At 39.6% G+C, this 15,818-nt stretch overlaps 1 protein-coding gene across 1 annotated transcript; it reads right to left on the bottom strand.

Annotated features, from left to right (window-relative positions):
* Window positions 1-968: 968 nt before the first annotated feature.
* Window positions 969-8,868, bottom strand: LOC100892781 (serine/threonine-protein phosphatase 6 regulatory ankyrin repeat subunit A-like). The gene is made up of 7 exons (XM_030993775.1): window positions 6,160-8,868; window positions 5,500-5,703; window positions 4,857-5,014; window positions 3,642-3,676; window positions 2,295-2,633; window positions 1,509-1,756; window positions 969-1,025 (listed from the first exon to the last, which is right to left on the bottom strand). The coding sequence occupies exons 1-7, from the start codon at window positions 8,866-8,868 to the stop codon at window positions 969-971; spliced, it is 3,750 nt and encodes a 1,249-aa protein (XP_030849635.1).
* Between the last annotated feature and the right edge of the window lie 6,950 nt (window positions 8,869-15,818).

The following is a 15,818-nucleotide window of genomic DNA, read 5'->3' on the forward strand; positions in this document are numbered from 1 at the left end:
ATGATATCCGTATTGTCGGGAACATCATCAATATGTCGGAAAGACGCTCATTTTCAGCATGTTGTTTCCTTGCAAAACACTAATGTTACGAACAAAATTAAATACACTGTACCCGTATCATCGGGGATATCGCAAAACTCCCAGGGAGATTACCAATTGCAAATCAACAAAGTAAATTATGCCTAAATCGTAAGAATAGAGCATGCGTTAAAAAAGAAGAGCGTCCCGCTGAAACCAGACCAGGTAATGATGTTTAAAATTTCACCTCGAACATCTCAAGAAGAAATTAGTTTATCATTCTGTTCCAAAGAAATTTTAGCGAATATTTCTTTGCGAAGAAGGGGGGGGGGGGTTGAGGGGTTGCAACCGCGGCCAGTTTTAGATCTAGGTTATTGTTGTGAAGAATTAAAATACGTATATATTGTGCTGAATTGGGGCCACGTGGTATCGAAAAAGTGAAGTGCGCTCTAGAACAAATACAGGCCAAGACAATTCGTTGAATTGCTTTTCGTAACATTGTTACAGAACTGTCTCGCTGTTTAAATAAGGATCCATGTGTTGGTATCAAGTAGAAGACGGAATTTATAATGATTGCATTATTTTGGGCTATTTTTTTTTTTTTGGGGGGGGGGGGGGGTTGCTAGCCCTTATTCTTCTTGTTCTACTGGGTCATCAAGAAACACAAATAGTGTTGAAATTTTAGAACTATTTTTTGGAACTATTACATGGGTTTGGAATTTTACCGGGAATTTTACAGGAATAGTTAAAGTTTATGAATGCAATTTCGACCAATCAGATGGCTGGATACCTTAAGTGAGGTATATAATAACCATTAATAAAACAGCATATTTGTTCTTCTATTTCTCAATTAGTTTCTGCTATAGTTATATGTAATATACGTAATATCTACAATCTACATGTATTTCGATAACTACGATAGGCCAACATTTGCTATTCTAACAATTGTTTCAGGCTATATCCAAAGTCTGAAAGCGACGTGTGTAGGAGCTAGATCGAGTCACATCCTGTGGAAGTTTCGTGAAGAGTAGGGTGTAAATCCGGATTTAGTGTGCTTGCAAATGGCTGCAATACACAACTGATAATCTTTATACAGATCTTAGAGACAGGCTGTATAGCCCTTTGAACATTACAAGAAGATGGAAGAACGATCACATGGGCAAAATGGGGTTGCCAATATAGGTCCCATGTGAATCTTCAGTGCTAACTTATATGGGGCCCATATAGGCATTCCCAAGAGGGGGCCATATTGGAACCCCCACCACGGCCTTTGATGCCCATATGGGATAGTGCACATTATGCCCACAGTTTTTCCACACCAGAGTGGCCCTGGGACGACCCCATAGGTGTCCACTACAAATCGTGGGTGCAATATCATATATGGGCAGACCCATGTGGGACCCATTTTGGAACCCAAGGTACATGTGACCCATATGAACATGCTCCCTGAGAAGAGATCTTAAGGGAGTGAGAGAGTATATCTAACTGACCATTTCTATGCCCGGGATATCGGCATTCAGGTGGAGATGAACATCAAACTCTTTGCCTCTTTCAATCTTGTCCGGTACGTATGGGGTACACATGAATTGAAGCTGAATGATCTGTTGCTCAAGAGGGATAAGAACCCACCACTCGCCACAGTGATCGATGTGCAGCTCAAGATGTCTCTCAAGGACCTTGCAGTACGGCAATTTGTCAGGTGCAGCAGATGACTTTGTCCTCGAAATTCTCGGTAAACCTATTATTAGAGCCACAATGTCAAATATTCTTTAATAAGCATTTGAGTAACATGAAGCTAGGTATAGCCCTATTATAAAAAAAGATTCCTGTTTGAAAGGATGAAGAATTTAAAGATAAAGTTGCAATTACATTGTGAAAGAAACTGTCTGAAAGCAACTGGAAAATGTAGTTTATGATGTTAATAAAATCTGATGTGCCTTGTGACGTTTTTCATTAATTTACATGAAAAGAAATTGACTCAGTTTTCCTTAAGATCACATGCACCACACACAGAAAAACACGGTACTAAACACAAGTGTTTGGACCAAACTTTATAGCTATTTATTACAATATTTTGAATAAGAAAGCATTTTAATAGCAATCCTTTTCAGGAAACATTTCTACTTAGGTATTGTTCCAAATGACTTGGTATAAAGACCAGTATCCCTTGGGTAACCATGAGGAAAAGAATGGTTTAAAGTACTGTAGTTTTGTATAAGAGAAGACTTCAATAATATTCGTTGAAAGATAGACCATTAATAAACCAAATAACCTACCCTCTTTTGCATCCCAAATATGTGAGACGATGTCTGGTATCACTTGCTCAGCGTTGGTGACCAAGGTGAAATGTGGTATCCTGATCTTAACAGGCTGGTGGAAGACCATATTTGGAGGGTCACATCTGATCCCGTAGGCTGCCATTGATGTGTCATCTTGGATGACAACATCAGGGAGGTTTTTCACAACGGTAATGGTGATCTTGCAAGATTTGTTCTGTTCGACAGCCCCAGGTGGGATAGCCATTGAAATACCATGTTGTTCCAGTTCGAGCTGTTTACCGTCACATCCAACCTGAGCAGAGACAGCGTTGACCACTGGTGGTGCCGACTCTTCGGCTGCAGATCAAAATTCATCAAAGAGAGAGGAAGAATGAGGAGCGTTTAAAGATAAAGTTGAGTACCTATCCAGTGAAAAAAAACTATCCCTAAGCAATGGTAATAGGTTGACTGTGTTTTACATAATAATCGATGTAGGTTTTGGAATGATCAAAATGAAAAGCAAATGACTCCATGTGGGTATGGGTTTATGGATCTGCACAATGCAAACACGTATGCGACCATCATTGTTGGTAAAACAGTTTAGAGCGTCAAGTAACGCCTGGCTGGAATGCTCCCCAGGAAGTGAAGATTGTGCACACGCTGTGTGCGGGAAAGTATTGAATCCAATGACCGGGGTATTAATATATCTGTAAAGCGCTTAGAGACATCATAGATGTATCAAGCGCTCTATAAAAGCGAAGTTATTATTGTTATGAAAGTTTGGTCCAACTTTTAAGGCATTTTTCGTCATATTTCAAATATAAGGACATTTGCAGAGCAATACCTTTCAAGGGACATCTCTACTATATCTGTTCCTCGAACATGAAATAAAAAGAACGAGAAAATTTCATTCTTTATCTTCACCAGAACTGAACCTTCTCTTACGTGGCTTCAAGATAAAATCAGCCTGAGAATTATGGACATTCAGTTGAACTAATAAAATTGATCACCATGTCAATCATTTCTCTTTCTTAAATATGACATTTGTCCTTCTGGAAGTAAATTTGGCAATTCCCCTAGAGTTTTTTTGTGCCGATCTGGCTGTAATAATGCACCCATATCAATACAAAATTGAAAAACTTGAGAATCATTTATTTATAATTTTTTGTTCATTTCTCTCTCTTAAATATGAAATTTGTCCTTCTGGAAGTAAATTTGGCAATTCCCCTAGAGTTTTCTCGTGCTGTTCTGGCTGTAATAATGCACCCATATCAATACAAAATTGAAAAACTTAAGAATAATTTATTTATCATTATTTGTTTATGAAAAAGTATGTTTTATTATGTATTTATCAGAGGTTGTTACCTCGATAAGCTCTGATGATGTCCATATCAGGAGACCTGAGAATATATGCAAATGAAAACAAAGAAAAAGCGATATTATAATATTGTTTCAACCTTCAGGATATATTTTCTCCATAGATCTTTTACCTATGGAAAAGTCCCACATTCTGCACTTCAGAATAGTCATTGCTAAAATAGTGGAGGGGCTTCATATATTACTCCTCTTTGTTTGCCCTCTCGAAGAAAATATCACCTGGGTCCTGCCTAGGTACAACAGGATATACTGTTGGTGCATAGATGATTAATGACCGCATACTTTTATGTACATATTTCCAGTGTTCATCTCAGTGTTTTTTGTTTTAAGTGTTACGATATCTACTAAATAGTTTATACAATCATCATGAATACTGACATTTAGAAATGGTCAGGACAAAATGGACATATGGAAAGTATGGAACAATAAACTTTCAATCGCATTTTTCCACACATTTTGTGCAAATAAAGGACTCAACTATCTAAAGAAAATAAGCAAGATAATTTCAAACAGACTTCAGCACAATTAATATTTCAACTTGCCAACAAATATCTGACTGAAACGTTAAATAAATTACCCAATAAAGTTACTGAACAATGGAGTATTACTCTTTGTATACTGGTGTTCATATTGGTTTAATTCAAGTTGGTCAATGTTTGTCCCAGGTGGAATTGCCCTATTTCATCTGAATAATCTAATTTCACAACCTCGTAACAACCGTATGTATAACTCGGCTGGAAACCCAAATCCAAATTTAAGAAAGCCACGCTAATCACTTTTTTTTTTTTTTTTTTTTTTAAATATTAATAACTGCATTGTATAAACTACTGTACAAGTCACAGTGAATCTGACTAAAGAGTTTACAGTATTTTCAACCAGTCCCTGGACTCTATAATGATTCTGCACTCTACAGTGCGCACTCCACTCCCTGGGGAGCATGTCAGCCATTCACACTTTTATTAATGGACGTGCAAGTCCTCATCTAATTACATTGATGTTCACATCCTAGCAGGTACACATTTACTACCTGGGTGGAGAGGAGCATTGTAGATAAAATGCCTTGCTCAAGGACATACTTGCCATGCAGAGGATCTCAAGAACCCACGACCTTTGGTATTCCAAGTCGAGTAATTACACCACTCAACTATGACATCATTTGTATATTTATTTCCGAATGCCCATGTTAATATAATGCTTCCCCACCTTGAGAATATCATCTGGCGAACGATTTCATCGTTGGCATAGTGGACTGGTAGGTTGCCTTGGTTATCCTTGATGTCCGGCTTTGCTCCGTTGTCCAAGAGATAGAAGACCAGGGCCTTTTTGGGAGACAATTCATTCTGATAGAACTCTTCTGAGATCTAGAAGAATTATCAATACATACGATTGTTTAACGGATTTATCCACAGATTCATAATTACGGGAAAATGGTTGTGTTTTTCTGATAGTTCGTTTATAGTTCGGAAAGTTAAATAGGAATCATTATCCAGAGGTTTATTAATCCGAAAATAGAATAAAGTTCGTAAATCCAAAGGGTTTGTAATTCCAAAAAGTGATACAGAATTGTTGTCGTTTTTTGCAATTATGAGCTCAATCTTATTTTCAGACTTTCAAATCCTCTTTAATTTTCATAATGATGAATCCTATTTCATTTTCAGAGATAAGACCTTTTTTTTGTGTAATGTTCTTTTAGAGACTCATTCATTGTTCAATGGCTATGCTAACTCATGTGTGAATGGTTTGATTCCAATTGCATAATTGTAAGTTAGCAATTCGGTTAGTGAAGGAAATTACTACATAGCAGGAGCAAGCGTCGTACAATCCCAGGGAAAGTTCATCATCTTACCTTTTGGAGTGCTGGTGTTGCTGCAACTTTGCTGTCCTTCCGACCAGAAAGTCTGATGGCTTCATGAAGACAGGTATGTCCGTCTATGGACTGCATGTTGAGATCGGCGCCATGAGAAACTAATGTCTCGATGATGGAGGTGTAGCCATTTTGCGTGGCTAAATGAACTGATGTGAAGCCTTTCTCAGCATGTTGTCCAACAACCTGTTAAAAAAAACAGCCTCAAGAATTAAGAAATCTACAAACAAAACAGCTTTTTATAAACCAGTTTCTTTTCTAGTTTTCCATATCTTTAATCACCAAATAGACTTACATATATATTATACACACATTTTTTTTCTCGAGGGATGAAAAATAAACAACCACAATACACAGGTGGCTTTCAAAGATAGGTTGCCACTAAGACAGGTTTGAATAACATGTAATTATTTACTGTTACAGGATAGGTTTTGAGAAGTCTTCGTGGAATCATTTCAACCTTTTTCATGATTTAGACAATCCATATACCTTCACAAGAAAGTTTTAACAGGATTATTAAGGCTACCAATTGGCTAACCCTTATCAGTTTATATTGATATTATTTTAATACTTGCAAGAATGTTGATGAAAAGTATGATATTTGTTTTCATATGAAATATATAGGAATACTAAATTCAATACCTTCTTCTCATCTTCTGTTAAACCCTCAGTATCTGCATGGCCATTTGGGGAAGAAGTGTGTTTCTGCCCTTCAGCACACCGCGTATCTGGACCTGTCCCATGCACTTGGTCTTGTTCTGCAGCAAGTTGCAACGCAGTTGGACCATGTTTACTCAGATTTACTTCAGCTCCGTGCTCCAATAGATATCTTGTGACAGCGGTATGTCCATTTGCGACAGACAAATGCAATGCAGATGATCCCTTCTGTGTAACCTTGCTAACATCTGCAAGTTGCTGAAGTAGACACTTCATGACATCGATGTGACCGTTCTGAGCAGCAATGTGCAAGGGAGTCCAACCATCATTGTCTGTAGCATCAAGTTCGGCTCCGTGGTTGAGCAAGCCTTGTGTGATATCGAGATGACCATTCTGCACTCCGACATGTAGGGCTGTAGAACCTTTCTCCTTGGTGGCTCCGTTGACCTCGGCTCCTCGCCTAAGCAAATGCTCGGTAACGTCACAATGGCCAATGAATGCAGCAACATGTAAAGGAGAGATACCATGAACATCCCCTCTAGCTACTTCAGCTCCTTGTCCAAGTAGATAATCTACAATATTGAGATGACCCATTTGCGCAGCAAAGTGAAGAGCAGTCCAGCCAACATTATTGCTTTCGTTCACATCAGCTCCTTGACTGGTTATAAACTGAACAACTGCAAGACAGCCACCTTCTGTAGCGTCTTGTAATGATGTGCGATCAACAGTTCTGCCTCCTTGACTTGCAAGAAGATCTTGAAGGTCAAAATCAGACCCTATAAGTGGCATACGCACAATAATCATCCCACCTTGAACTGTCTTATCCTCATCGCCATCTTGATAATTGCTTCCACCAAGATCACTTTCTGGGGCACCTCTAAAGACAGTGAGAGAATTAACGAGTCTGCTTACTACACGATCGACTCGACTGTGCACACATCGCACAACATCATAGTGACCATACTGTCCATCGAATTGTAAGATGACAGAGTCATGCACACTTCTCTTATTCAGTTCAGAGCCTTGGCTAAGCAGATACTTTGTAATGTCGATATGGCCAGCATGTAAGGCATGATGGAGAGTAGTGGTTCCATCTGCGTCGCAATTATCTGCCTCAACTCCATGACCGATTAGGAATTTGATGATATCTAAATGACCATCCATTGAGGCATAATCTAGGGCAGTAAATCCAAAGTCATTTCCTTTGTTCATATCGGCCCCTTCACTAATCAGATATTCCACGACATCCAAGTTTCCTTTCTTTGATGCACTATGCAAAGCACACCTACCAAAGTCATTGCTAGAATTCACATCAGCTCCTTGACTTAGCAAATATTTTGTCATATCAAGGTGTCCATTACTTGCTGCAATATGTAAGGCTGTCCAACCAAAAGAACCAGCTTTATCCAGCTCGGCTCCTTGACTGACTTGCTCTTTCATGTCATCAAGATCGCCTCTCTCTGCAGCGGAATGAAACTCCGTCCAATGAATTATATTTGCTTTGGCCAGCTCAGCTTGCTGACTAAGCAAAATAATTGAAACACGAACATGACCAGCAGCTGCGGCAAGGTATAAGGCTGACCATCCTTTGTCACTAGCCTTATCAACATCAGCTCCTTGACTAATCAATTCTTTGACGACGCCAATATGACCATTCTTTGAAGCTATATGTAATGCAGTCCATCCATTATAGTCAATATTATTCAACTCAGCACCTTGACTGATGAGATATTTGGTGACATCAGTACGACCATTCTTTGAAGCTAGATGTAATGCAGTACAACCACCATTTTGAACTTTATTCACCTCAGCTCCTTGACTGATGAGATATTTGATGATGTCAGGAAGGCCATTCTGTGCTGCCAAATGTAATGAGGTCCAACCGCTATTTTGAACTTTATTTACCTGGGCTCCTTGACTGATGAGATATTTGATGACGTCATGATGGCCATTCTGTGCTGCCAAATGTAATGATGTCCAACCGTCATTTTGAACTTCATTCACCTCAGCTTCTTGACTGATTAATTCTTTGACGACATCAAGATGATCATTCGCTGAAGCTTTATGTAATGCAGTCCATCCGTCCTTGTCAACTTTATTCACCTCAGCTCCTTGACTGATGAGATATTCGATGACGTCAGGATGGCCATTCTGTGCTGCCAAATGTAATGATGTCCAACCGTCCTTTTCAACTTTATTCACCTCAGCTCCTTGACTGATTACTTCTTTGACGACATCAAGATGATCATTCGCTGAAGCTTTATGTAATGCAGTCCATCCGCCCTTGTCAACTTTATTCACCTCAGCTCCTTGACTGATGAGATATTCGATGACGTCAGGATGGCCATTCTGTGCTGCCAAATGTAAAGAGGTCCAACCGTCCTTTTCAACTTTATTCACCTGGGCTCCTTGACTGATGAGATATTTGATGACATCATAATGACCATTCTGTGCTGCCAAATGTAATGAGGTCCAACCGTCCTTTTCAACTTTATTCACCTCAGCACCTTGACTGATTAGTTTTTGGATGAGGTCAAGTTGTCCATTCCGCACAGCACTGCTTAGTGCACTCTGCAAATCACCGGTGACAATACGGCCATCTTGTTTATTGCCATCCTTATTGTCTCTGTGGATCAGACTTTTGGCGTTGCCTTGAGACTGACCGAATTTTTGAAAAAATTCTTCCACATTCATAGTGAAAGCTAGGTGTCATTCTCCTGGCACTTAAAGTATTGTACAAGTTCTTGAATTTATCAAAATCTTTTAAGGCTGTTTTTAAATTTATCTACATGTTGTATCTTCTTATTGTTATGCCACATTCCTAGTGAAAGCTGGAAACTGACATCAGTTTATCACCAAGACACCTAGAAAAAATGAGTGGAGGTGCATATTTGTTAAAAGTTATGTCCAAAAAGTGTATGAGATTAGCCAGGCACGATCGATCTACGGCCAGAGAAAGATAGCCATTTTCAGAACGTTAGAGGGCACTATTCATATCATGCGTAATTGTTGGAGCGTGAAACTTGGTTAGGGTGTGTGCATCGATATGATTAAGATACTGTACAAATTTTGACAAAAATCGGAATTTGTATTAGAAAGTTATGGCAATTTGCGGTTTTTAAGAGTCAATAATTATAGTTCATTTCTATTTTAATTTCATATATGAAAGGCTAGGTTACCCGTCGCAGATGAAAGAAAATCCTTTGGACTATTAACAAAAATATGTAAGAAGTCTGTAGGATCTATGATAGTGGAGATACGAATGAATAAAGAAAGGCCTTAAAACGGACCAGGAAAAAACTAAATGACGCCTGGACGGTTACGCATGAGTGATTTTGTAAAACAAAGAGTCAGAAGGCCTGGACTGGATGCCGGAGATTACGACTACAAACTTTGAAAGGAATAGTGCTGAAGGAAGGAACCTACATAGGGATAAAAAGCACTGCGTGCAAAACAAATATAATTTTAGGGAAGAAGAAAAAACGCGTACCGAAAAAGGGTATCAACGAAAAGTCGTCTATGCAAAGAAGAATAAGAATAATTCAGAGCGCAAACGGAAACAAGACATTGATTATAATTCTTCAATGCAAAAAGAATTCAGAACGCGAACGAGAACAAGGCATTTACTGACATTCGTCCAAGCAACTAGAACTGCAATCGTATTGGAGCGATATTATGCATTGACAGGGACCTCCTAAAGTTTCTACGAAAGAGTTTCTCTTTGACTATTAAAAGGATTTTGTTAGAAGTCTGTAACATCTAGGATAGGTAGGCAGAAATAAAGGCCTCCAAAAAGGCCCGAAACGAACAAGATGGCGCATGGACTTTGGAAAAAGAAAAGTACAGTGAACTTGATGGGATGCTAGAGACTATGCCTATGAAATGAATCGAAATAGAGGAAGGGACCTAGGTAGGGCTCACATGCGCTGTGTGCAAATGGGATTTGGGTGAATGAAAACCCGTCAAGACGCGTACTGAGATAATCATGCAGGGTAAAAAATGGCGTCTAAAATTCCCCCTTGACATATTTTCAGAATCCGGCTTCGAGATTCCTTGTGTTTGGCCCCCTAAAATATGCTTGCAAAACTGCAAGGAAAACAATAACGAAAAAGGGGGCAAAAAAGTTTCTTCTTTTCTCTTGATAACATTTCAGCAAGAATTGACAGTTTGGGTAAACATCTTGGATGTAGTATAGCAATAAATTCTTGGCACATGACGTATTGCAAAATATAATCAAGATGATAAGGATCACAATAAAACCACTACTACTACTTTTACTTCTACACTACTGCCATTTATAATTATGCTGATGATGCAGATGATTGGAATGATATGACAATAATTATTATAACTATAATATCAACTAGACTTGAATTCGTCACCGACGAATTAGGTGATACGTATGCTAAATGTGTAACATAATGAAAAACGCATTTTCACGATTTCATCTTTCGTTATAAAATACTACTCCCATTATGGTCTATCCATGAGTCAAGTTTCAACTGTGTAGGGCAGAGGGAGACAGAGCAATAGAATAAGAGGGAGGCAAGGCAAGAGAGAGAGAGAGAGAGTGAGAGAGGGTGAAAGAGTAGAGAGAGAGATATAGATAGATGCAGAGACAGACCAAAAAAGGGAGAGGGGCAGAACATGAGAGGAGAAGGGAAACAGAGCAAAAGAAAGGAGAGAGAGAGATGCAATTGAGAACAATGCTTTCCATATGTATAGCATAAATAAGCTCTTGTGAATACTGATCTTGAAAGTGTTGCCAATAATATTTTTTAAAAAACGATTATGTTCATGAATACGTTGATGACGATATTAGAATGATGACCATGTTTGAAAGTGGCACAGCGCCCCTTTCAGGTTTTCGATAGAGGATTAAACTGTTTACTTATACTAAACAAGCTTAAAACACTTTTTTATAAATATTACAAAATGTAAATAGTGATTTATTTAGTCGTGATTTAATATATTATATGAGTAAGATATAACAAATTGTACCCATCCATAACCAAACATCTATGACGTTAAATCTAGAAACGATTGTTAGTATGCATGTCAGTGAATGGCCAAACGATAGAAATTGCCTCGAATTTTCTCGGATTAAATTGTTATACATATAAATGAGACAAGCTGAGATGATGCAGAGAGAAAGGGGAGAGAGTAGAGAAAGTGAGAGAGGCAGAGACAGAAGGAGACAGGTCAAGAGAGGAAGAGGGAAAGGGAAACAGTGAGAGGGTGAGGGTGAAAGTGTAAGAGATAGGGAGAGAACAAGAGAGATGCAGATGAGAGAGACCGAGAGAAGGAGAGAGGCAGAACAAGACTAAGTGAAGGGAGACAGAGCAAGAGAGAAAAGAGAGAGAGAGGGGGGGGGGGGGGGGGAGAGATGCAATTGAGAAAAATGCCTTCAATATTTCTAGCATAAATAGCTAAGCTCTTGAATTACGATCATGACAGTGTGCCGAAACTGCCGATGATGATATAATGATAATGTTCATGAATACGATAATGACGATATTGATGATGATGATTACCATGATTAAAAGTGGTATAGTACCCCCTTCAGGTATTCGATTGAGGATTGTTATATATGATAACTGACATGTAACCTATGATTGATTTTTTGACTATTATAACGTCAAGATAATGTTAAATAGTCAACATAAATCTTGTCTCAACTACAACATACTCAAACATCAACAAAATCCAAGCAGAAATTACGGCGATATCGCTCACAAAAGACAAGTATGCGGAATCCAGATTTGAGAAAAAGTCATCTCCCATAGGATTACACGCAAAACATAATGGATTAAGTGTAAATAGGATAATAATAAAGTAAATAGGGTTGTTAATATATTTGAGATTCTACGTGTTTTAATAATCAAAGGAGGTGGTACAGTGAAAGGTCAAAAAGAAAAAAAAAGTGAAGGAAAATATTGTTGGAGACGACCGGACTCGAACCAGTATCTCAAGATCGGAAGTCAAGTGCGTTACCGATATACCAAAACATTTCCCATAGCAATTACACGTAAACGGAAAATGGAATTCTCAAATCCCACTTTGAAAGTAAAATATTAGCATGATCCCGGCATCTGATCGAAAAAAGGGCATATTAGAGATAGCTTATTGTCTCAGCTACAACGTGCTCGAAGCTCAGCAAAAACAAAGCTAAGACAACAGAGATATTGCTCGCGAAAGACGAAAATGTAGAATCCAGTTTTGAGAAAAAGTCATGTCCCATAGACAATACACGCAAAATGTGAAAAATTGACATGCCTCCTTTAATCGCAAAAATACACCATGATACCTTTGTCAAACTGGACAATTGTGGGCACTGCATTTGTAGAAAATTGTCTCAGCTAGAACATATCAAAATTTAGAAGAACAGCAATCAATATTCACAAAATGCCATTACGCGCAAAAAACGCGCGCGCATGCGCGTGTGCGTGATTTGTTGTCAAATGCTTCATATGGTCTAAAACGTATGCAAAAAAATGTTAGGATGATATGGAGCATTTTAAATTTTTGCGTGCGCGTAAACGCGCGGACGAACGCACACGCACGCATTTGCGCACGTTTATTGACCTGAAATTGACCGGACGGATATTGATCTTAATCTTGATAATTATGAATGAGAAATATCTTTCCGTTATGAAAATATGATCATAAGTTGATTTTCACAAAATAGCGCCTGGATGACGTCAAGATGACGTTGAGTCTATGAAAAGTCACGCAGTTCTAAGTTAGACTAAGATCTATCATCATGGCAAGTTTCATGATAATGGCTTTATTCAGTCTTGAGATAACCTGCGAACAAATTCGAGGAAGAATCAATAAATAATAACTAGACTTGAATTCGTCACTTTGACGTATTAGGTGATACGTATGCTATTGGTTTACATAACGAAGAATGCATTACACGATATCATATTATTTTATAAAATGCTTCTCCCATTATGATCTATCCATATGTCAAGTTTAAATTGTGTCCCCTTCATCATTATGAATCTAAGGAAGATAGATTGAGACAATATATGACCATTGACCATGTGCCGTAACCTGCTGGTATAGTCCTGTAAAAAAAAATGAGATGGACAGAGATATAAAAAGAGGGATCTGAATGCATGTACTTGGAGGGAGAGAGGATAGTAATCAAACCTGGTAGGTGTGAAATAACAATACAAAGGGCAAAGGGAAATGCTAGAGAAAATTAAAGAGCATCCGAAGACACAATAAGAGGCAGAATAAAAGCCAGAAGCGGGAATGTAGAGAAAGAGAGATGTAGAGACAGAGCAAGAGAAGGAGAGCGGGCAGAACAAAAGAGGCGGGAAAGGGGGAGAGTAGCGAAAGAGAGATACAAAGACAGAGTAAGAGAATAAGAGGGAGGCAAGGCAAGAGAGAGAGAGAGAGAGAGGGGGAGAGGGTGAAAGAGTAGAGAGAGAGAGAGAGAGATATATATGCAGAGACAGACCAAGAAAGGGAGAGGGGCAGAACATGAAAGGAGAAGGAAAACAGGTGCAATTGAGAACAATGCCTTCCATATTCTAACACATGCTACGTTTACACTATATTCCCGGCGGCCACGGCAACCACGTTTCAGGTCACCGTGGACGAAACGGGATTAGGCAATTTTCGCAAACTCATTGCGGAATTAGAATCTATCTTTGTATCGAGGGCGGTCTGTGTGCGACGGCCGTAAATCTGAGTGCTCTGCGTCCGCGAAGGTCTGTATGTTGCTGAGCGAAAACTCGCTATTGACGTGACACAACGCGGGGGACCGTATGGGCAAACGTGACAGGCCGTGATTGCCGTGGATACCGTGTCAGATTTGTAAACTGTCAAAAAAATTGCCACGGCAGTCACGGTGCGGATGAGAAACCTAGTAGGCCGTAATAAACCGGGGTGAACGTAACAAAACGTGACAGTCCGTAATAGGCCGTAACAAAACTTGGGGGTGGTCCGTAGTGGGACGGTTTAAGCGCCCGGCACGCTACGGCGCGTTGCGTTCTACTACGGTCTGACACAACGCGAGGTCTCAGAATACCATGATTGCTATTGCTTGGGAAATCTTCTTTTTATACCGCCGGCACAAACGTGCTCCAAAGCTGCCGTGCGTCTACGTTTCATCCGTACAAAGCCTTGACAGAACGTAAAAAACGTGTCAGACCTTGATCAGAACGTGAGAAACGTGAGGGACCCATCAGAACGTGACGGGCCGGAAGGGAATGTACTGGCATCCGTGGTAGACCGGGGCCGAATCGTAGTGCACCTTGGAGCCTCCGGGACTCAACAGCCCCTTTCCCCGCACGACCCGTCACGAATACCATGTAAGACCGTGAGAAAACTTGACAAGACCTAACAAAACTTGAACACAGAGAGAAATATTGCCCAAATCCAACGGCACACTACGTTTCGGTCAAACGGGACTGCCGTGGCCATCGGGAACATAGTGTAAACGTAGCATAACATTTAAACATGTTGTTTATTCAAATAGCATTGTAGAGACGATGAACAAATAAGAATACTAATAATACATCGTCGTTGATCATGAGAATTTTCTAGTCTATCTATCTCTCTTTGCTAGATGTCAAGACATGACATTATTTTTTCCCGTATTTGTTACGCGGCAGAATAATTACCCTTTTTTTTTTTTTACCTGAACTGAGACTATCAGCACTTTCGCTACAGCGCAAAACAAGACCATACGAAGGTACTTCAACCATGTTGGTTGATCCTAGTTTTTTCTTCATTTATATGCAAAAACTGAAGGATTCACACGATTGTTGAATGTGCTTTACAGCGCCACAACTATTAAAGGGAAGCTAATTCAAGTTCACGCCTCCTGTGTGGTTATTATAACAACGTGGAAGTTTAGACACGGTCTTATAACATTCTTCAACAATCAGGCTGTATAACTATCAACTGAAGACGACTGACATGAAGACTCTAAAGCTGGTGAGGAGAAATCTGAAGGGACAATTGACGAGGACATTAACATCCATTGTCAATCTCTCCGATGAATCTGCAGACCTTAGTCTTCTAAAGCAGTACATCAGCAAGGCTGAAGAACAGTTTGTAAAGGTGGAAGGGAAGCATGCAGAGCTTGTACAGGTCATAGAGAATGACGAGGAATTTGAGGCTGAGGAAGTCTGGATGACCAACTGCGAGACAGACTTTGTCCAGAAGTTAAATGCTGGTGGGAGAGTTCTCAGCAAGCAGTTGTCGCCACCATCAGTACAGCAGACATCCGAGCAACAGCAGAACGTGACACTCCCAAGCTCTCCTCTCCGCACCTCCTTTCAGAATCAATCTGCAGGTGCCTGTGCCCCTAGGATGGCGAGACTGAAACTACCATCATTTAATGGTGACATCAAAGATTACCGGAGATACAAGGAAATGTTCCAACACTGCACAAGGGAATTGTCAGAAATTGAATGTTTTTCCAGTTAGCGGAGTCAATGGTGTCTCAAAGGGAGAGAAACTTGTTCAAAAGCTGTTCAAGAGTAGCGAGGGCATGGGAGATGCTGGATGAACGCTTTGATGACAAGGACCGAGTGGTGGACAGTTTGCTACAAGATTTGGATGGTCTCAAGCCATACGAATATAAAGGAAAGGTGAATCTTCCAGCAATGGCGCGATTCATC

The sequence above is a fragment of the Strongylocentrotus purpuratus genome, unplaced genomic scaffold (genome assembly GCF_000002235.5).
Source record: "Strongylocentrotus purpuratus isolate Spur 01 unplaced genomic scaffold, Spur_5.0 spur5_contig_850, whole genome shotgun sequence".
Taxonomy (NCBI): Eukaryota; Metazoa; Echinodermata; class Echinoidea; order Camarodonta; family Strongylocentrotidae; genus Strongylocentrotus; species Strongylocentrotus purpuratus.